The sequence below is a fragment of the Leptodactylus fuscus genome, chromosome 4 (assembly GCF_031893055.1).
Source record: "Leptodactylus fuscus isolate aLepFus1 chromosome 4, aLepFus1.hap2, whole genome shotgun sequence".
NCBI lineage: Eukaryota > Metazoa > Chordata > Amphibia > Anura > Leptodactylidae > Leptodactylus > Leptodactylus fuscus.
In genome coordinates, this window is record NC_134268.1 from 188286370 (window position 1) to 188310661 (window position 24292).

The window sequence follows — 24292 nt, forward strand, 5'->3', positions numbered from 1 at the left end:
CCCATCAGATTCTTAGCGGCTATACCCATCAGATTCTTAGCACCCATACCCATCAGATTCCTAGCGGTCAAACCCATCAGATTCTTAGCGCTCATACCCATCAGATTCTTAGCACCGATATCCATCAGATTCCTAGTGGCCAAACCAAACAGATTCTTAGCAGCCACACCCATCAGATTCTTAGCAGCCATACCCATCAGATTCCTAGCAGCCAAACCCATCAGATTCTTAGTGGCCATATCCATCAGATTCTTAGCGGCCATACCCGCCAATGTTAGAAGGACCAGTTAGCCATCTAATGTGTATAGGATCACTGCCCTGCCAGAAGATATTGGGGTAGAAGAGGACCAGGCACTGTATTTCAATTGACTGACCCATTTGCTACTGGGGTGTTAGGCTGCCATTAGAGGTGTCTGGCACCAACTTCCTCCACTTTGCTTATGCAGAACACATACAAGCGTATGCAGAAAGTGGGTCGGCATAGACAGTAATCTCCTGGTAACTATCTAAACTGGCTACAATAAGACAGCTGCATTTCTGCCATACATTCATAAGGGCATTGCTCCATGTGCCTCCTCCTTCAATACTAAGCCTCCCCTTTCTCAAACATATATTTATAGTTTTTTGTAACTCAAATTTTTATTGAAAATTTTTTACAATAAGAAAAGAAAAAACAAATACAAGGTACAGGGCGAACACCCGCCCTGCGAACAGGAAAAGCACACAGTGCAACACAAAATACAATCAAAAAAAAAATAAAATTAAAGACAAAGAAATATATTTATAGTTATATAAAAACCTCTCATGGAATGTCAAAAGCATTCTGCAATAAGGTAGCTAAATATTCTCGCAACACATAAGATAAAAAAAAAAAACCAGGCCCAGGACTTATTAGACTCTGACCTATGCCTAGGATAGATCATCATGCGGGGTCATACACCTTGGACCCCCATGGATTATCTGTAAGATGCGGCAGCCGTGCTCTCTGAATGGGCTATGCTGCGATTCCAAACACAGCCATTATACAATGTACAGCGCCCAGCCTGAAGCCGCAGTGTGCTGCTGAAGTCTCTGCAAAACGTTGATCAGCGGGGGTCCTAGGTGTCTGATCCCCACCAATCTTCAATGGATGGCGTATCTTAAGGATAGGTTATCAGTCATTAAGCCTGTAAAAACCGTAGAAATCCCATGTTGATCACCGCAATAGTAACACGAGTAAGAGGATCCAGTCACTGACTATCGCGGTCTTGTGGCGTGCGGCATCATCTTTGTGGTTCATATTGGGCTGCACCATTTGTCCTCTCACCCTTCAGTATCTACTCCTGGTTTGGGTTTCAATAAACAGCATAAGAAATACTTTGACCGTGTCCTTACCCTTCATTCTGTGTGCATCATAAATAAAGGGCAAACACAATATACATACAATGAGGAGAGCTGGCGCCTCTAGTTACGCTGCACAACACCACACGGGTAGAGATAAATAATAAAGAGAAAGCCCATCATGTAAGCGGCAAGGCCTTGGATTATTCGGTGTTATGTCCAACTACTGTCAGCAAACAAACTGCAAGTCAATGTCAGGTTTACAGAAGTGCTTAAAAGTAGAGATGAGGGAGTACTATTCGAAACTCCCGTTTCAAATAGCACGCACCCATAGGAATGAATTGACGCTTCCATTCATTCCTATGGGTGCATGCTATTCGAAACGGCCGTTTCGAATAGTACTCGCTCATCCCTACTTAAAAGTGCTTGGAAAAAAATACACAAAAAAAATTGTAAAAAAAAAAACAAAAAACGTGAATTTTTATTTATAAAAACTCCACGTATTATGCAGTAAGAGTTGAGGCAGCTTTTAACCAATTTCAAGATGGCATAAGAGGAAAACATGGGATAAAGGTCTAAAAAAACCCCCCAAAAAACGTATCGACATCCAATTTGTTATTCACATGACTGCTTGCGGCCAATCAATGGCCTTGGGTCAACAGAGCACAAATGTCTCACGGCTGCTGACGCTGTTCAATAAAGCCTGTGATTGGCTGCAACAGTCAAATGGCACGGACCAGAAATGGTGCTTTATCATTGATGGGACTGCCAGGGGAAAAAAAAAAAAAAAAAATTGTAGTGCTTTGGGCAACAGTGGTTAGCACTGTAGCCTTGCAGCGCTGGAGTCCTGGGTTTGAATCCCGCCAGGAACAACATCTGCAAGGAGTTTGTATGTTCTCCCCATGTTTGCGTGGGTTTCCTCCCATTCTACAAAGACATACTGATAGGGGAAAAAATGAACATTGTGATCCCTGTATGTGGCTCACAATTTACATATTAAAAAAAAAATAAAAAAATTGTAGTGCCTTATTGGAGAGCTCAAAAGCACAGAACTGCGTCATCTTGACATTCAGGCCTTCCTCCAGCTGTACAACATCACTACTGTACCAAAATCACAACTTTATGTTAGCATAGTAGTACTCCAGTCATTCAACGGGTCACTATGATGCAGCACATCCTATATCCAACGTGACAATGGTCAGTCCAGGAAATGCAGTCAGAACTATATAGATAGATAGACAGGATAGACAGACAGGATAGATAGACAGACAGACAGATAGGATACTGGACAACTAACCTGTGTCAGCAGAGTTTTCCGGTTCTGCTGCCTCCAGTCCATCCATACTATCTTCATCCTCCAAAGCAGTCTTTCCTCTACTCCGAGGCCTAGAAACAAAAAGATGACTCCAATGAAACACCACAACAAAGAAAGCTAAGTTTTAGAAATGTTTAGTTTTTTTTGTTAGGATTCACTGATCTATGTGAGCACCGCAATATATCTGAGCATGACCCGCACATCATGGATGTATCTCATTTTATTAGTTCATCAATATCAAGTACATATCCTAAGATCATGATGTAACAGGAACAGTATTGAGCAGATTGATACAAAGTCTGCTAGAACAGATGTTTTTTATGGGGTTCAGGAGTCGGATCATGAAGCATCACATAATGATGGCCTATCTTGTAGATACGTCCTCAGTATGGTATTTCGAATTCCAGTCAACTTTCTTAAGTAAATTGGGCATCTAACCAGAAAAATGTACTCCAAGGACCAAAGAAGAAAATTCAGCGCTTGCCAAGACGTCTTCAAATCTTGAACTTCATTGGTAGCCAAACACCACGTTTCAGGGCTATAGGTGCCCCTTTTTCAGGACTATGGCCCTGAAAAGCGTTATGTGTTTGGCTACCAATAAATTTCAAGTTTTGAAGACTTCTTGGTGAGCACTGAATTTTGTTCTGTGGTCCTTGGAGTACATTGCTCTTCTCCCTTCCCTTTGTGTGGAGGTGTTCCAGCAGCTGCCTATGAGGACGTGTACTGTTTGCTATTCAAGGTACCACTACATAACACCCCTAGGTGAGTGCACACCTGTTTCGTGTCTATATACTACACTAGATTTGCGCAGTGCTGTGTGTTCTTATATTTGCCAGATCTAACCTGAGAGTCATCTATGCAAAAATAAATAAATAAATAAAAATAAATTATATGCAAATTAGCTCTCTCGCAGCACTGGGGGCAGGACCCAGCGCTCAGACAGAGCAGACTGCGCATGCCCATAGGCCACGAGAAAATGGCCGCTACAATACTGTGCAAGTGGCCATTTTCTCGTGACCTGTGGGCATGCGCGGTCTGCTCTGCCCAAGGCCTTAGAAGTTATAAGCCACCGCTGGAAGAAGAGGCTGAAGATGACGCTGCTGAAGAAGAGGAGGCGGTGCTGGAAAGAGTTCTCTCGCAGCATTGGGGGTGCCCCCAGTGCTGTCTGAGCGCTGGGGCCCGCTACCAGTGCTGCGAGAGAACTAATTTACATACCGACAAGAAATGGGATTGTAGGCGAACGGTGGCGCAGAGAAGAGGACAAAAGGTAGATGAACAACAGCCTTTCTTAAGGCTATTCCGACATGGTACCTACAAAAAAAATTGTGTCTGACTGATAGGATCCCTTAAATGAAGAACATACAGAACAGCAATGACTAGTGTACACTCTACAAGAACAATGGACTGGAGTGAATAAAGTATATTTACATTTTTACAAAGAAGGAAATACAAGGTATCCACCATATAAATTATTTGCAGATAATGGCTCTATTACATTGACTGACTGCACATAGGACAAGTGCCACTTGTTTGTATCAGCCTAAATAAAACAGGGCAGTGTGAACGATTGCTAAGTTGACTTTTGTTCCCCGGTTCGGCTGCACGGTTTTTGGCAGCATATTCAGGACTTCTTACAGCAATGCCCTGCCCATACAGTGTTGGCCAAAAGTATAGGCACCCCTGCAATTCTGTAAGGTAATACTCATTTTCTTCCAGAAAATGATTGCTATCACATACTCTTTGGTATTATCATCTTCATTTAATTTGCCTTCAATGGAAAACCACAAAAAGAATTGTCAAAAAGCCAAATTGGATATAATTCAACACCAAACATAAAAAGGGGGTGGACAAAAGTATTGGCACTGTTTGAAAAATCATGTGATGCTTCTCTAATTTGTGTAATTAACAGCACCTGTTACTTATCTGAGGCACCTAACAGGTGGTGGCAATATCTAAATCACACTTGCAGCCAGTTGAAATGGATTAAAGTTGACTCAACCTCTGTCCTGTGTCCTTGTGTGTACCACATTGAGCATGGAGAAAAGAAAGAAGACCAAAGAACTGTCTGAGGACTTAAGAAGCAAAATTGTGAGGAAGCATGAGCAATCTCAAGGCTACAAGCCCATCTCCAAAGACCTGAATGTTCCTGTGTCTACCGTGCGCAGTGTCATCAAGAAGTTTAAAGCCCATGGCACTGTGGCTAACCTCCATAGAAATGGATGGAAAATTGACGAGAGATTTCAACGCAAGATTGTGCGGATGGTGGATAAAGAACCTCGACTAACATCCAAATAAGTTCAAGCTGCCCTGCAGTCCGAGGGTACAACAGTGTCAACCCGTACTATCCGTCGGCGTCTGAATGAAATGGGACTGTATGGTAGGATACCCAGGAAGACCCCACTTCTTACCCAGAGACATAAAAAAGCCAGGCTGGAGTTTGCCAAAACTTACATGAGAAAGCAAAAAATGTTTTGGAAGAATGTTCTCTGGTCAGATGAGACAAAAGTAGAGCTTTTTGGGAAAAGGAATCAACATAGAGTTTACAGGGGAAAAAAAAAGAGGCCTTCAAAGAAAAGAACACGGTCCCTACAGTCAAACATGGTGGAGAGATCTCTTGATGGCAGTTTGGAGAAGGCCGCCTTCACATCTCAGGGACCTGGAGCAGTTTGCCAAAGAAGAATGATCTATGATTCTAGCAGAGCCTTGTAAGAAACTCATTGATGGTTACTGGAAGCGGTTGTTCGCAGTTATTTTGTCTAAAGGTTGTGCTACCAAGTATTAGGCTGAGGGGGCCAATACTTTTGTCCAGCCCATTTTTGGAGTTTTGTGTATAATGATCAATGATTTGACTTTTTTCATTGGAAGCAAAATAAATGAAGATATTAATACCAAAGAGTTTGTGCTTGCAATCATTTTCTGGAAGAAAATGAGTATTATCTGACAGAATTGCAGGGGTGCCAATACTTTTGGGCAACACTAAGCTACAGCTTTTATTCTGCATTAAAGGTACAATTAGTCAACAATGAAACAATTCCAGAAACTCCTAGGAGTGCTTGATCCAGATAATAGTCCTGAATATCAGGCTCTATGGCTAAGGACGTATTCTAGGCCTCGTATATGTCTTCTACAGAGCTGCCCACCACAAAAAGTAGTCAAAGATTTTACAGTGGATAATGTGCTGCAAATACGCAATGTATGTCCCTGGCCCAAAATGGTTTTGTGGGCCAAATATATTGATGGCAAATCCTTAGGATACATTATTATTATCAGATCAATGTGGGCCCCAACACCCAGGACGCAGGTTATTAAGTTGTGCTACTAAGTTCGTACTTAGTAACTTACAAAAAAAAAATTCTTTCAATGCATATAAAAAAAAAATAAAGCCATGTTGCATTGGGTGTTATTTAATATTTCCCTACCATTTGTTTTCTATAGCTGCTATGCAGACTGCATGTTCCCATGGTAAAAGACAACTGTAGTCTGACCCTTCAGTCGTAGTCTCTTCTATCTTTTCTGACTGACACACTAAATGGATGTCCGTTAGCACAAATTATAGGTCATGTGACATCACATTCATCCATCACACGGCCTTATCACAACTAAGTCTCAATTCCAGTGAATGAACTGAGCTCTGATACCAAGCACAGACGTAGCACAAACGTATGACGCTGTGCTTGGAAAGTATTGAAGAGGCCATAGTGCTCATGCTGTAGGCCCAGGTGTCAGACCCCTGCTCAGGTCACATTGATGACCTATCCATACATTGATCCTAGGATCAATTAAGAAGTCCTGGAAAATCGCTTTAATCTGGCGTAACTAAACTGATATGTCTGTTGTCTCATCAGAGGCTGAACGTGCTTGTGCTGTGCTTCTCCCATGCTTTATACTGAAGCACTGCTTAAAAGGTTATATACTCGTGATGGCGAACCTATGGCATGGGTGCCAGAGGTGGCACTCAGAGCCCTCTCTTTGGGCACCATTCGAGTAACAGATGATACTGTGTGGGGGCTGCCGTGGAGCAAATTGTACTGTGTGGGGACCACTGTGCAGCAGATTATACTGTGTGGGGGGTCACAGTGGAGCAGAAAGCTCTATAAAGCTCCATTCGTATGACCATATTTTGCAGGTAGGTAATTGTGTGCAATTGTGGATCCGCACATTATTAAGGTTAAATTGCCGTGTTGGCACTTTGCGGGTTTTGGGTTGCAGTTTGGGCACTCAGTCTCTAAAAGGTTCACCACTGTTATATAACAATAATAATAATAATAATAATAATAAATAATACATTTTATTTATATAGCGCCAACATATTGTGCAGAACGGTACAAATCAATCTAAAATGGGAAAAAGCAACTATGCAAAAGGCCTTAAAGGGAACGTGTCACCATGAAGATGCCGTGCAAGCTGCAGAAACGTTATGCTGAGCAAATTGATGTGCAATAAAAATTTACTATAACTTGCAATTTATCTATTTATTCTTCTCTTCTTTCTATGCTTAGTAATGGAGTCCAGTGGTTGATCCCATCAGTGACTGGTCACCCGAGATGTCAATCCCTAATCGGACCGCCCCCTGGACTGAATGTGTAAATGATAAGTCAGGCTATGTTCACACTACCGTTATTATAGTCCATTGCAGTTGTTTGTCATGGGATGATCAGGACAAAAACTAACGCAAGTAACAGGAATAGACGGTGCCTCCTCCATCTGTCCATTTCCATTGACTTCAGTGTAAGGGCTTGTTCACATCTGCGCCCGGTCTCCGTTCTGCAGGTTTCCGTTTCCTGCACAAAACAGAGGCAGGAGACGGAAACCTGCAGGACTGTTTCTCACCCATTCATTTGAATGGGTGAGGAGAAAGCTGTCCAGCCGTGAGCGGCGGTGAGCGTTTTATGCTCTCCGCCGCAAAACCGTTTTTTAAAAAATCCAGACACAGAGTCGGACATGCAGTACTCTGTGTCCGGATTTTAAAAAAAACGGTTTTGCGGCGGAGAGCATAAAACGCTCACCGCCGCTCACAGCCGGACCCGGTCTGTGGTTTCCGTCTTCTTGCATGCAGAAGACTGAAACCACAGAACGGAGACCCGAACGCAGGTGTGAACCTAGTGTAAGCAATATCCCTAAGTCTTCCATCACGTTTGTTTACTTTTGTAATAGAAGAAAAGTTTTTCTCTCTTGTACTTTTTCTGTCTGTACTTGAGCCGTACAATCTGTAAAGTGCTGCGGAATATGTTGGCGCTATATAAATAAAATGTATTATTATTTCATCAGAAAAGTAAGACATGACAAGAGAAAAAGCTTCAGTTGTGGTTTTCACATTGGGGTGAATGGAGAACTGATAGAGAACAATGTGACTGTGCTCAGCTCCTCCTGCTCTATAATATTACACAGAATTCTCATAAGGACACGCTCCCTATAATAAATCATGGCAATAGCCTAAATAAGCCACCGGATCACATGACAAGACACTGACATATATAAAGGCAAGTCCTAACCGAATTAGTTGTGATTAAGCCACCGGTTTATCTCTATGACCCAAGGCCCAGATTTCTATAGAAACACAGAGTTTCATCCGTGATATTGAAAAAACCATAGCCAATAGCGACTAGCCTCGGTATCCCCCCCCCCCCCCCTCCCCATTACACAGTAAGCTGAGACCATCAATGACAGCGGGCTCAGTACAAGCCCATTTCCAGTAACCCGAGGATGTAAGTGAAGGTGCAACAGGTAGCCATGTTCACCGACACCAACATATAAAGCCCAATGGGTCAGTCTATGTTCACAGCTGTCCTGAGGGTTGTTCTATTTCCTCCAGCAGACAGGCAGATGATACAAGAGATATCGGATGGATCCTATTATAGTCATACGTTGGATCCATCTGTGCTGGAATGTTTTTCCTCCAGTTTGTCTGTTCTTATAATGTAACAAAAAAGATGAAGGAGAGCCCAGAGATGTGAGCCGAGCCTTGCTGACCACGCCGAGTACATCCTCTGGGTCACTGAAATGAGAAGTCTCGTGTAGTCAGGGGAATGTGACCTTGGCCACTTATTTTATATCTATCGTAGCCATTTATCATTTCAGTTACTACAGACGTAGATCTGTATTCTACAGGCAGGAGCCAAGAGCATTCTAGCTGTAGCTGGTCTATCGTGCCAACAGATGAGTAAGGACATAGAAGGGATCCAACACCTTCTCCAGTCATGTCGATTTTAGTCAATACTTGAATCGACAATTCTGTAGTATCTTTTATAGAACTTTGCATTATACGTTCCTCTGTAAATACGGTGATGTTTGGGGTTACCATTCCCCGTCATAGAGCTGTATTCATACAATGACTGGACATGGACTGGGTGACACTTCATACACACGACCCAGTGGGATACATTTAATGGAATCCAATCTGATGACTTCCGGAGAGCCTTCTGTGCTCCATTCATTTCTATGGGGATCAGGGGGTTCAGTTCCATTCCAATCCATTTTCATGGAGCAGGATTGGTCCTGCTCTATAATTATAGTAACCACCACCACCAAACCCACAAGAGCCTTGGTCCTGTGCATGAAACCCAAGTGATAACAAACAGTTGACAACATATTCCTAAATTTGGAGGAAAAACAGAGGAGCAGCACAATACCAAGTTCATTGCCAAGTTACTATTTTACAAGGAACACATTTATTTCATGTGTTTACTTAGGCAGGAGGGGGGGGGGCAGACTTTACACATTTTCTATTGCAGATTTTGCTGCGTTATATTTTTAGCCAGAGGTGGATATAGCAGAAGGGAGAAGTATAAAAGCTTCCTATTCAGTCTGTCTCTAGGTATTGGCTCAAAAACACAGCAAAATCAGCAACAAAAGTGTCAGCTTCTTAGCAAAACATGGCCTTGTACTAAAGGGGTGTCCAGAAATGAAATACATCATCTTAGGATTGGTTATCAGTGATCTGATTGGTGGGGATCCAACATCCGGAACCTTCTATGGCACATTAGGCTCACTCATCATGTGGTAGGCATGCAGCTTAATCCCATTCAAGGTAAAGGGGGCAAGAAGCGACACCAAGCACAGTTACTATACAATGCATGGTGTTGTGCGTGGTAAGCAGTGAAGAGGCTGCAGTCTCTTCCTACCGCTGATCAGTATGGCTGCCAGGAGTCAGACCCCCACAATTTCATAGTGAAGACTTATTTTATGGATGGGCCATCAATAACTTAGAATACCCCTCCAAATTGGCTTGTACAAAATAAATTCAAAAACACACAAGTACTGTGCTAAAATGTAGGAAAGGTGAATCCTGCATATCTGCATGACGCTAGGTTCACACCAGCACTTGTGCTACGTTTGTGGATTCTGTTCCCCTCTCTGCATTAAAAATGCGGAAAGACATTTCTTGCCCTTTTCGGGCTAAAACCAAGTGGATAACCACATGGACCCCATTATAGTCTATGGGATCCGCGGCTTTCCGCAGGTAACTGCTTTTTTTAAACGGATTAGCTTTCCGTTCAGGGGTTCCTAAGCGGACCCCCCAAACGGACACTTGAATGCAGATGTGAACCAGGCCTGACAGACACAGAACAAACAATAAATTAAAAGATTTTTCTGCCCTAAACATATTGCTGTGCTATCGTATAGAAAAGTTGCTAATATCATATATAAGAGGGTCTGGCACCCCCCACCCATCAGTAGGAAGCAGACCGTGCTGTTCCTTGTGTAGTAACTGAACTGAGTCACTGCAGCTTAAAGGGGTTGGCCACTTTCTAACTAACAGTGTGTAATGTGTAGCCCAAAGATAAATAATAAACTTTCTCATAGACATTCATTTTTAATTCTGCACCTGTCCCTTTATTTTTGAGGCCACGCCCCCTGCTTCCCTGGCTCTGCCGGCTCTCTGAGGGCTAGTTCACACGTGAACTGCCCGCGCGGGTTTTGACAGAGAGAGAGACGCGGCGAGCCACGTCTCTCTCTTGTCAAAACCTGCCCACCGCGACCATCGCTGTCGCGGCTTAACCCTCTGCTGTCGGCTCAAATGAATGAGCCGACATAGGAGGGAACTGCCGGGGGCGGAAGCCGCGCGGCTGAGCCTGCGCGGCTTCCGCCTGAAGAAAGGACATGTCCTTTCTTTTCGCCGCTAGCAGCAGCTCGCCGCTAGCGGAGAACAGAAGCCCGGCGGTCTCCATAGACCACCATTATAAGGGGAGGTTTTGGACGCGAAATCCGCTGTCAAAAACCTCCCCTTATACTCACATGTGAACTAGCCCTGACACTCCTCCTCTGACCACTGAGCTCGTGACATGGAGGGGCATGTGACCCAGCTTGACCATGTCACGTGTCTGTGCCTGCTCTTCTGCCTGGTCTTTCACTACTCAGCAAGGACCTTATGATGTCACAGTCACATGACTCTCTATTCTTGTTACTGGGTAGGCGTGTCTGTGATTGCAGGAAGGTCCTTGCACATGTAATAAAGTTGTATGCCATTGCAGTGGAGGAACATGCAGAGATGTGAGGTGCCTGGTGTATTGTGGGGATGTGAAAGATGTGGGCTGCACTGTGTAGTGTGGGTGAGATGTAGGGTGCATGGTGTGGGGGGGAGGACAAATCTGGGGGAGAGATCTGGGCTGTATTGTGTAGTGGAGCTGAGAGATGTAGGTGCATGGTGTACTATGGGGTAAGAGTTGTAGGATGCATGTTGTAGTGTGGAGGTGGAGAGATGTGGGGTGTATTGTATAATGTGGGGTGCATTGTCTAATGGGGAGAGATATGGGGTGCACAGTGTACTGTGGGGGGCAGATTTGGGGTGCATTGTGTAGTGGGGGTGAGAGATGTAGGGTGCATGGAGTACTGTGGGGGGATATCTTGGGTGCATGGTGTACTATGGGAGTTGTCAGGTGCGTGTTGTAGTGTGGAGGTGGAGAGATGTGGGGTGCATTGTATAATGTGGGGTGTAGTGTGTACTGTGGGGGGAGAGATGTGGGGTGCATAGTAGAGAGGCACGTGGAGAGCTGGGGGGTGGTTGTGTGTGTGCTCCTTGCACTGAAGTTACATTCAGGAAGGTGGGGGGGTTTGGCGATGCACAAGAGGCTCATGAAGAATGGAGGAATCTTTCATATCTGTGTTAGGGCTAGTTCACACGGGAACATGGAGGCGGATTTTGACTGCAGAATCCACGTTATAATCCGCCTCCATACAATGATAGTCTATGTAGAGGGCTTGGTTTTTTTTTTTTACGCTAGATGAAAAAAAAGCGACATGACCTTTCTTCAGGTGTTTTCCGCCTGAAGAAAGCAATAGAAGTGAATGGGAAGCACAAAACGTGCGTTTTTTTACAAAAAAAAAGTGCGGTAAAAACGCGATGCATTTCTTGCAGTCTGTTCTTTTTTAAGGGATGGGAAAACCGCCTGGCCTTGTTGGAAGCGGTTTTTACAAAAAAAGAAAAAACTCCACAAAATGTGGTCCAAGGTCCCAAAAAACACTTTCTAATTAGGAAGTGTTTTTTCCGGTGCCAGAATAAGCCGCACGTTATTTACGTTTGAACTAAGCCTTAGGTTTGCATGAGAGGCACAAAAAAACTCTGGAATATGCTGCAGTTTTTGCCGTGCTTTTACCACCACATTGGGCTTTGGCCATAAAAGACACATGGGGAGCTGTGTGAAACTTGTTTGGAGTGTTCTGAGCTGTGGAGTGCTTATTAACACTATGGGGGTGCACTAGAAAGATATAGAATGCTTGTCTAGGGGTGCACAGGAAATATATGGCTATTGGTGAAATAACTGCTAGTAGTGCGGGGGTAGACTTACAGGGGTTATCCCCTCCCCTGTGGGTATCTTGCAAGGGGGCGTATAGCTTATGAATAATGAACCGTCACTCGGTGATTAGGCTGGTGCTCGGAAATGGCGTCTCACGGCCATCATGATATAGTAAATGAAATTCCCGGCACTCTAAGTATGCTTCCAAAGTGAAATTTTATTCCGACAAATAAACGTTTCGGTCTACAAGACCTTCCTCAGTGTGTCGGTAGGAAGAAGGAGGTATAGGAAGCCAAACAAAATGGATAGGGAGTCCTGGGCACTCATCCACCAGGACTCCCTATCCATTTTGTTTGGCTACCTATACCTCCTTCTTCCTACCGACACACTGAGGAAGGTCTTGTAGACCGAAACGTTTATTTGTCGGAATAAAATTTCACTTTGGAAGCATACTTAGAGTGCCGGGAATTTCATTTACTATATCTTGCAAGGGGGGTCATAAAAATTTGGACTCTTCTCTGGAATTTGGACTGGTAAGGACCTGGCTGTGTATATACTGTATATATGTACATGTATGAGTCACTGGTGAGGACTTGGTCCTTCTGGAGTAGGGGATTTGGCCATTTTACTGTGAGCTGGCTAAATACTACTTCAGTTCAGATTCTGACCACTAGAGGGGAAAAAGGTCCTGACCAGTAATGGGAAATAGATCACACTGAGGCGGCTAATACTATAAGTGATAAGGACCAGGTCCTTACTGAGAATAGTATTTAGTCACAACCCTATTGTAATCGATGGTGTTCGGTGGCATTTTATTGAATTTAGCACTAAAGAAGGTGTTTTGGGGCTCCATTCAAATTGGATGAATCATAGCGGCCCTCAGCGGCTATTAGTTGTGCAGGACCCCTAGGATTCAGCCCAGTGTTGTGACAGTGACAGCTATTGTGAGCGCACTCTGCTAGCCAGAGGTGCTGAGGTGAATGAAGCTGTGTGATCACATCCTATGTGTGGGCAGCGCTGTGATGCGCCTCAGCCTGGAATGTAGGCCAGGTGTTTTACTTTCAGTTTATTGATGTCCCGCCCACACAGGCCGGCTGAGCTCACACTGCAATATCTCATTTTAATGGGGAACAGGTAAAATAAATTTAATTTTTACAGCACATTTGTCCTATAACCATCTTTCTGAGTTGCCTGGGGCACTTTGTTTTTTTCAGCTTAAGGGTGGCCAACCCCTTTAAGGCCCATTCATATGACCTGCAGTACCTGATCTGGCCACTACAAAGAGAACTATCTGCTTCCTGCTCCATTCTCTGTGTTTCAGCTGATCAGTGGGGGCGTCTGACGTCAGACCCCATCAATATTTTTAACCAGGAAAACTCCTGCAGCTCTTTCTATACTCTGTGTCAGTTATGGACAATACTATTGTTTACATCCCGCAGCTGAAGATTTGCACTACAAGTTGTGACGTTGCTACAATTGTATCCAGCCTAGACGAGTAAACACCCTGGACGTCAGGTGGATACATTGTACATGATATACAATAACCAAGAGGGCACAAAGTATATTGGGCTGAGATGTATTTGTTTCCTAGAGGGACGTCCACACAAGTGAAGCAAACCCTCTGCATTACCCAGCCTATATAGTGTCCTGCCTTGTATAGCCTGCTCTGTATATCAGTCACCATGGTGTTGTGACAAATACTAGGCAGTAAGTCAGTAACACGCTGCAATGACCACAGCAGACTGTTCTGTGAAATGACTCCGCAGAAACTCGCTCAGGTCTGCACTGTGGTTAGCACAGCTCGGATCCGCTCTTTACACGACTTTGACATCTTATTTATTTCTTAGTAAAGTGGTTGAACTTTACTTAAGAAATGTCTTATTAAACAAAGAAAAAATAGGGCAAGTTGATGGTATAAAACCTGAAGATTTTCATTGCAAACAGAAGATCCCACAGGGATGCACAAGGGGTACACAAGGGAATAGTCAGGATTTAGCACTGCTGTGGATGGATTTGGAAGCTAGAGGACCCCTTTAACCACTGAAATGTATTTGTGATGTGTGTGCAGTCAGACTGACACAGGAGTCATCAGCAAAGATACTTGTGGCTTAAAGGGTTCCTCCGGGGACTATTTATTACTTACGGTGTAAAAGGATAAAGATTTTTGTGGGAGTTCTGCTTTAAACTAGCCAAAGTGTTTTATCTCTGGATTGATCAGCGTGGATTGGACATCCAGTGATACAAAGACAGATTATATGTGGGGAGCCGGGCTGCTCACTTGCCATAGAAATTGTATAGGTGGGTATAGGTACGGCAGAGGTGGCCCAAATTTATCATTGTGCAAAATACAGTAAAGAAAAATGACTTTGTTGACTTTGTGATTTCCCTTTTGATAAATGTTCCCCAATATGTTCACGGATGAACAAAACACAAACGTCTGCAACAGATCTGCCTCATGTGAACAGAAGGTTACCGAGAATGTTCATTGTACATCCCCTTGCTGAGGCCTCCACATTGTCCCACCCCTCCCCCACTATATCTTTAGTAACTTTTACCAGAATTACCAAAATTCATTTTTCTACCAAGTCGAGGAAGCAGACAGTTCATTTTAGCACTACAAGAGTTGCGGTCTTGTTCAGCGCAGTATTCACAGTCTTAAACAAGCTGAATAATTTCCTGTACCAAACGTTTCCTGGTGATAAACCGACCAAAGCGATGGGACTGTCACCACATATTATAATCTCCACTTCTGACTGAGCGTCTACCTGCCTACACAGATAAGGAGAATGGTACAAACGGATCTATCCTATAACTGCTGATCTAGGAGCAGGAGGGCCCTGAGGACTTACAAGGGTTAAAGGGTTATCCAGCCTTTAGAAAGGATGGACTTAGAATGGGTTGTCATCATTAACATCAGATCGGCGCAGTCTGAGTCTCAGCACTCCTGCCAACCAGCTACTCTAAGAAGCCACAAGCGCTGCCCATCTCACAAGCCATGCCCACCTCACCACTACGTCCTCACAAGCCATGCCCATCTAACCACTACCTCTTCACAAGCCACGCCCACCTCACCACTACCTCTTCACAAGTCACAACCACCTCACAAGCCCTGCCCATCTCAGCACTGACTCCTCATAAGCCCCGCCCAAATCACCACTACCTCCTCACAAGCCCCAACCACCTCACCACTACGTCCTCACAAGCCCCAACCACCTCACCACTACATCCTCACAAGCCCTGCCCAACTCACCACTACCTCCTCATAAGCCCTGCCGGCTGACTCCATCAGATCTGAACTACACTTTTTTGGCGCAGAAGTGACATTTTTGAAGCACAGTTGTTTGCACCACTTTGTCAATTTTCCAAATTGCCTGTCACATTATAGTGGGTAAAACAGGGCAGACATCTCAAACCAACAGATTTATAGAACTGGCATGACTTACACCCAAAAATCTATGCTACTCCTCAACTGTGTTTTGTGCATGGGACCTGTCGTGGCTGGACCCTCTTAATTTTGGCACATCTGCCACCACTGCTCTCAATATTAAGACCTAAAGAATAGGCAATGGTCTTAAAAGGTTTATATTTTACCAACTACCTCCAGGATCGTGCCTGGGGGTTCTAGGCTGGTCCCAACCCTGGGTCACGCCACCAATCCAGTTTTCACATGTAGTTACTTGTGCACCAGGGGCTAGCCCAATTTCACGACTTGTGAAAACAGGAGAGTAGAGATGAGAGAGTGACCCAGGGGCTAGAAGCAGGATCTAGTCCCTTGGCTGAGGGTCGGGACCAGCCCAAAATAACCAGGTCCAGTATGGAAAAACCCTGGAGGAAGTAAAGTGAACCTCCCTGGATAAACACTAATACATTCTTACTACCGATCCAGAATACTAAACATTTTGCAGCAGCTTTGCCTGGTAGAATGTGACTACAACGCAATGTCACAACATATCCACTGTAATACCTCCACATCACTACAGAGACATACATACATCATATACTTTCTGTACCAACCAGGAACTTGCCCGAATATTTGTGTACCAATCACGTCAAAGCTTCAATAAACCGCAAGCGAAGGCCAACGTCAGCCGAGCTCTGCCTGCAAGCTATTGTAAAATATTTCTGCTTATGGCAATGGAGAAGAAAGCTGCTGATGATTAAAGACGACCCGTCTCCTAACCTGACATGTACGTTTTACTGAAAAACAAGCCTGTTTTTGCAGAATTCTTCTTTGTGCCATTCTGCAGTTATTCCTCCTGGAAACGTACACACAAATTGACAACCAAGCGCTACAAGTTTCCTCTATACTGACATAAGAAAGTTAGAGACCCCACTTTAACAAGAATGGGAACGTCCAGTTGTCCAATTTTTTTTTCATCACCTTCTAGTAAGATCAACAGAACAATGCAGAGAGTTTAGTTGGCATCTAATCCACACAGTGATCTACAATCGACACAAACCAGGTGTATTCCGGGTGCAAAGGACTATAGAGCCTTAGATTTGGAGGCTGTGTTGATACCATAAAAAAAAAAAAAAAAAAAAAAAAAAAAAATCGATGAAGACTCAGCACTAGAGATGAGCGAACAGTGTTCTATCGAACTCATGTTCGATCGGATATTAGGCTGTTCGGCATGTTCGAATCGAACACCGCGTGGTAAAGTGCGCCATTACTCGATTCCCCTCCCACCTTCCCTGGCGCCTTTTTTGCTCCAATAACAGCGCAGGGTAGGTGGGACAGGAACTACGACACAGGTGACGTTGAGAAAAGTAGGCAAAACCCATTGGCTGCCGAAAACATGTGACCTCTAATTTAAAAGAACAGCGACGCCCAGCTTCGCGTCATTCTGAGCTTGCAATTCACCGGGGACGGAGGTTTCCGTCCAGTTAGCTAGGGCTTAGATTCTGGGTAGGCAGCGACAGGCTAGGCTAGGATAGGAAGGAGAAGACAACCAACTGCTCTTATAAGAGCTAAATTCCAGGGAGAAGCTTGTCAGTGTAACGTGGCACTGACGGGCTCAATCGCCGCAACCCAGCTTTCCGCGGATCCTGAATGGAATACACTGACAGTGTATTCCCGTATACCCGATATATACCCCCGATACCCGTTCCAACGGTGTGCCCCCCCACCTTCACCCCAGAAATACCCTGCAAGTCCCCTAGCAATAGAATTGGGGCTATATACACCCACTATTTTTACTACTGGTATATAGTGCCATTGTCTGACTGGGAATTCAAAGAATATATTGGGGTTACGTGCACCCACAATTTTTGCTACTGGTATATAGTGCCAATTTCTAACTGGGAATTCAAAATGCGCAAGGCTCCCGGAAAGGCACGTGGACGAGGCCGTGGGCGAGGTCGGGGGAATGGTTCTGGGGAGCAAGGTAGCAGTGAAGCCACAGGGCGTCCCGTGCCTACTCCTGTGGGGCAGCAAGCATTGCGCCACTCCACAGTGCCAGTTTCTGACTGGTAATTCAAAGAATATATTGGGGTTACGTGCACCCACAATTTTTACTACTGGTATACAGTGCCATTGTCTGACTGGGAATTCAAAGAATATATTGGGGTTATAAATACCCTCATTTCTTGCTACTGCCATATAGTGCCAGTTTCTGACTGGTAATTCAAAGAATATATTGGGGTTACGTGCACCCACAATTTTTACTACTGGTATACAGTGCCATTGTCTGACTGGGAATTCAAAGAGTATATTGGGAATACAAATACCCTCATTTCTTGCTACTGCCATATAGTGCCAGTGTCTGACTGGGAATTCAAAGAATATATTGGGGTTACGTGCACCCACAATTTTTACTACTGGTATACAGTGCCATTGTCTGACTGGGAATTCAAAGAGTATATTGGGAATACAAATACCCTCATTTCTTGCTACTGCCATATAGTGCCAGTGTCTGACTGGGAATTCAAAGAATATATTGGGGTTACGTGCACCCACAATTTTTACTACTGGTATACAGTGCCAATTTCTAACTAGGAATTCAAAATGCGCAAGGCTCCCGGAAAGGGACGTGGACGAGGCCGTGGGCGAGGTCGGGGGAATGGTTCTGGGGAGCAAGGTAGCAGTGAAGCCACAGGGCGTCCCGTGCCTACTCCTGTGGGGCAGCAAGCATTGCGCCACTCCACAGTGCCAGGGTTGCTTGCCACATTAACTAAACTGCAGGGTACAAACCTTAGTAGGCCCGAGAACCAGGAACAGGTCTTGCAATGGCTGTCAGAGAACGCTTACAGCACATTGTCCAGCAGCCAGTCAGACTCTGCCTCCTCTCCTCCTATTACCCAACAGTCTTGTCTTCCTTCCTCCCAAAATTCCGAAGCTTTACAGAACAATAACCCAAACTGTCCCTGCTCCCCAGAGCTGTTCTCCGCTCCTTTCATTGTCCCTCAACCTGCCTCTCCACGTCACGATTCCACGAACCTAACAGAGGAGCATCTGTGTCCAGATGCTCAAACACTAGAGTCTCCTCCATCTCCGTTCGATTTGGTGGTGGATGACCAGCAACCCACCCTCATCGACGATGATGTGACGCAGTTGCCGTCAGGGCATCCAGTTGACTGGCGCATTGTGCGGGAGGAGGAGATGAGACAGGAGTTGGAAGAGGAAGTGGTGGATGATGAGGACACTGACCCGACCTGGACAGGGGGGATGTCAAGCGGGGAAAGTAGTGTGGATGTTGAGGCAGGTGCAGCACCAAAAAGGGTAGCTAGAGGCAGAGGTCAGCAGCTTAGGCGAAGCCAGGCCACACCCGGAATCTCCCAAGATGTTCCAGTTCGTACCCAGCCCCGAAAAACTCCCACCTCGAGGGCACGTTTCTCGAAGGTGTGGAGTTTTTTCAAGGAATGCGCCGAGGACAGATATAGTGTTGTCTGCACAATTTGCCTCTCGAAATTGATTAGGGGCTCTGAGAAGAGCAACCTGTCCACCACTTCAATGCGCCGTCATTTGGAATCCAAGCACTGGAATCAGTGGCAGGCAGCAACGGCAGGACAAAGGCCGCCTGCCGTTCACGCCACTGCCACTGCCTCTGCCACTGCTGACTGTGCTGGCGATGCACTCCAGAGGACGAGCCAGGACACCACTTCATCTGCCTCCGCCACTTTGTTGACTTCTCCCTCATCCTCCCCTGTTCCTGTCTTATCTCCTTCTCCTGCACCATCAAAGGCACCATCAGGCGCTTCTTTACAACAACCCACCATCTCTCAGACATTGGAGCGGCGGCAGAAATACACTGCTAACCACCCACACGCGCAAGCCTTGAACGCCAACATCGCTAAACTGCTGGCCCAGGAGATGTTGGCGTTCCGGCTTGTTGAAACTCCCGCCTTCCTGGACCTGATGGCAACTGCGGCACCTCGCTATGCCGTCCCTAGCCGTCACTACTTCTCCCGGTGTGCCGTCCCCGCCTTGCACCAGCACGTGTCACTCAACATCAGGCGGGCCCTTAGTTCCGCGCTTTGCACAAAGGTCCACTTGACCACCGACGCGTGGACAAGTGCATGCGGACAGGGACGCTACATTTCACTGACGGCACACTGGGTGAATGTAGTTGAGGCTGGGACTGCTTCCCAAACTGGCCCGGTGTACCTCGTCTCCCCGCCTAACATTCCTGGCAGGGACACGAGAAGAACACCCCCCTCCTCCTCCTCCTCTACCGCCTCCTCCTCCGCCACCGCCGCCTCCTCCGCTGTTAGATTGACCCCAGCTACGAGTTGGAAACGTTGCAGCACTGGCGTTGGTAGACGTCAGCAGGCTGTGCTGAAGCTGATCAGCTTGGGGGACAGACAGCACACTGCCTCCGAGGTGAGGGATGCCCTCCTCGATGAGACGGCAATATGGTTTGAGCCGCTGCACCTGGGCCCAGGCATGGTCGTTTGTGATAACGGCCGGAACCTGGTAGCAGCTCTGGAGCTTGCCGGACTCCAACATGTTCCATGCCTGGCCCACGTCTTCAACCTAGTGGGGCAACGTTTCCTAAAGAGCTACCCCAATGTTCCAGAGCTACTGGTGAAAGTGCGGCGCATGTGCGCCCACTTTCGCAAGTCGACAGTAGCCGCTGCTAGCTTAAAATCTCTCCAGCAACGCCTGCATGTGCCACAACACCGGCTTTTGTGCGACGTCCCCACACGCTGGAACTCAATGTTTCAGATGTTGAATAGAGTGGTTGAGCAGCAGAGACCTTTGATGGAATACCAGCTACAAAACCCTAGGGTGCCACAAAGTCAGCTGCCTCAGTTTCACATCCATGAGTGGCCATGGATGAGAGACCTTTGTGACATCCTACGGGTCTTTGAGGAGTCCACAAGGAGGGTGAGCTCTGAGGATGCGATGGTGAGCCTTACAATCCCGCTCTTGTGTGTTCTGAGAGAATCCCTGATTGACATCAGGGATAACTCAGATCACACAGAGGAGTCAGGGATAGCATCCGATCCGTCACAGCTGGAGAGTAGGTCCACACATCTGTCCGCTTCATCGCGTTTAATGGAGGAGGAGGAGGAAGAAGAGTTGTCCGATGATGTGATGGTGATACAGGAGGCTTCCGGGCAACTTCGAATCGTCCCATTTTTGCAGCGCGGATGGGTAGACATGGAGGATGAGGAGGAAATGGAGATTGAACTTTCCGGTGGGGCCAGAGGAGTCATGCCAACTAACACTGTGGCAGACATGGCTGAGTTCATGTTGGGGTGCTTTACAACAGACAAGCGTATTGTCAAAATCATGGAGGACAACCAGTACTGGATCTTTGCTATCCTTGACCCCCGGTATAAAAACAACATCTCGTCTTTTATTCCGGTAGAGGGGAGGGCCAATCGCATCAATGCTTGCCACAGGCAATTGGTGCAGAATATGATGGAGATGTTTCCAGCATGTGACGTTGGCGGCAGGGAGGGCAGTTCCTCCAGTAGGCAACCAAGTTCTCACCGGTCCACACAAACGAGGGGCACACTGTCTAAGGTCTGGGACACCTTGATGGCACCCCCTCGCCAAAGTGCCGCCACGGAGGGTCCTAGTGTCACCAGGCGTGAGAAGTATAGGCGCATGTTGCGGGAATACCTTTCCGACCACAGCCCTGTCCTCTCCGACCCCTCTGCGCCCTACACGTATTGGGTGTCGAAGTTGGACCTGTGGCTTGAACTTGCCCTATATGCCTTGGAGGTGCTGTCCTGTCCTGCCGCCAGCGTCCTATCTGAGAGGGTGTTCAGTGCAGCCGGTGGCATCATCACTGACAAGCGCACCCGTCTGTCAGCTGAGAGTGCCGACCGGCTCACTTTGATAAAAATGAACCACCACTGGATAGAGCCTTCATTTTTGTGCCCACCTGTGTAAAGCACCCCAACATGAAACTCCATGTCTGTACTCAACCTCTCCAATTCCTCCGCATCCTCATACTCATCCACCATAAGCGTTGCACAATTCTGCTAATACTAGGCTCCCTCCACCCTGATTTCCACCAACTCTGCTGGTTAGAGGCTCCCTCCACCCTGATTTCCACCAACTCTGCTGGTTAGAGGCTCCCTCCACCATGAATTGGTCCAAACTGGGGTTTTTAGAGGCTCCCTCCACCATGAATTGGTCCAAACTGGGCTGGTTAGAGGCTCCCTCCACCATGAATTTGCCCAAACTGGGCTGTTTAGAGGCTCCCTCCACCATGAATTGGTCCAAACTGGGCTGGTTAGAGGCTCCCTCCACCATGAATTTGCCCAAACTGGGCTGTTTAGAGGCTCCCTCCACCATGAATTGGTCCAAACTGGGGGTTTTAGAGGCTCCCTCCACCATGAATTGGTCCAAACCGGGCTGTTTAGAGGCTCCCTTCACCATGAATTGGTCCAAACTGGGGTTTTTAGAGGCTCCCACCACCATGAATTGGTCCAAACTGGGCTGGTTAGAGGCTCCCTCCACCATGAATTTGCCCAAACTGGGCTGTTTCGAGGCTCCCTCCACCATGAATTTGCCCAAACTGGGCTGTTTAGAGGCTCCCTCCACCATGAATTGGTCCAAACTGGGGTTTTTAGAGGCTCCCTCCACCATGAATTGGTCCAAACTGGGCTGTTTACAGGCTCCCTCCACCATGAATTGGTCCAAACTGGGCTGTTTATAGGCTCCCTCCACCATGAATTGGTCCAAACTGGGGTTTTTAGAGGCTCCCTCCACCATGAATTTGCCCAAACTGGGCTGTTTAGAGGCTCCCTCCACCATGAATTGGTCCAAACTGGGGTTTTTAGAGGCTCCCACCACCATGAATTGGTCCAAACTGGGCTGTTTAGAGGCTCCCTCCACCATGAATTGGTCCAAACTGGGGTTTTTAGAGGCTCCCTCCACCATGAATTGGTCCAAACTGGGCTGTTTAGAGGCTCCCTCCACCATGAATTGGTCCAAACTGGGGTTTTTAGAGGCTCCCTCCACCATGAATTTGCCCAAACTGGGCTGTTTAGAGGCTCCCTCCACCATGAATTTGCCCAAACTGAGCTGTTTAGAGGCTCCCTCCACCATGAATTGGTCCAAACTGGGGTTTTTAGAGGCTCCCTCCACCATGAATTTGCCCAAACTGGGCTGTTTAGAGGCTCCCTCCACCATGAATTTGCCCAAACTGAGCTGTTTAGAGGCTCCCTCCACCATGAATTGGTCCAAACTGGGGTTTTTAGAGGCTCCCTCCACCATGAATTGGTCCAAACTGGGCTGTTTAGAGGCTCCCTCCACCATGAATTGGTCCAAACTGGGGTTTTTAGAGGCTCCCTCCACCATGAATTGGTCCAAACTGGGCTGTTTAGAGGCTCCCTCCACCATGAATTTGCCCAAACTGGGCTGTTTAGAGGCTCCCTCCACCATGAATTGGTCCAAACTGGGGTTTTTTAGAGGCTCCCTCCACCATGAATTGGTCCAAACTGGGGGTTTTTAGAGGCTCCCTCCACCATGAATTTGCCCAAACTGGGCTGTTTAGAGGCTCCCTCCATCATGAATTGGTCCAAACTGGGGTTTTTAGAGGCTCCCTCCACCATGAATTGGTCCAAACTGGGGGTTTTAGAGGCTCCCTCCACCATGAATTGGTCCAAACTGGGGTTTTTAGAGGCTCCCTCCACCATGAATTTGCCCAAACTCAATCCACCCTGATTTTCAAAACAAATGTTGGTGCCAACCTCAACTTACTACAAGGGCCAAATTCACTGCTGGTGACAAGCTCTCCTCACTGCAAGTGCCAAATACACATGTTTCAAGGTGTTTTCCTACTGTCAGAGAGGTGGTATTGAGTGTGTAAAGTGTGTAGTTGTTAGGCTGTGATGTTGGGGTAATAGAGGGTCTTTGGTGTGTTAGATGCCCCCAGACATGCTTCCCCTGCTGTCCCAGTGTCATTCCAGAGGTGTTGGCATCATTTCCTGGGGTGTCATAGTGGACTTGGTGACCCTCCAGACACGGATTTGGGTTTCCCCCTTAACGAGTATCTGTTCCCCATAGACTATAATGGGGTTCGAAACCCGTTCGAACACACGAACATTGAGCGGCTGTTCGAATCGAATTTCGAACCTCGAACATTTTAGTGTTCGCTCATCTCTACTCAGCACCACTCAAAAAATATAAAATAAAAAAAAATTAAACTTTTATTCTTCATTTAAAATCCATCTCATGGGCTACAATCCAAGCCAGCATATGTGTTTCGAGGCTGAATGCCTTTTAGTCATGGTAGGTTAGTTTAGTTACATCAGGCATCAAAACTCACCGCACCGATTTCTCAGGAACGGAGGGGACTAGAGAACAAATTCCAACTGTGCTAGATTCAATGGAGTGGCGTCTATTGAAAGGTGCAAATTTTTGGAGGCGGTGGTAGTCGTGACCGAAATCAAAACCAGACCGACATGACTAAGACCCAGCGCACCAGCCAGAACTACAATGTACACAGGGTTTAGGGTGCTG

General features: G+C 46.3%; 1 protein-coding gene across 8 annotated transcripts in view; it reads right to left on the reverse strand.

Annotated features, from left to right (window-relative positions):
* KMT2C (lysine methyltransferase 2C) overlaps positions 1-24292 on the reverse strand; it is a 161790-nt gene that overhangs the window by 109533 nt on the left and 27965 nt on the right. For all 8 annotated transcript variants that reach the window (XM_075271513.1, XM_075271509.1, XM_075271512.1 and 5 more), the window contains exon 2: positions 2618-2706. In XM_075271513.1, coding sequence (XP_075127614.1) covers positions 2618-2706 — 89 coding nt within the window. The remainder of the gene's footprint in view (positions 1-2617; positions 2707-24292) is intronic.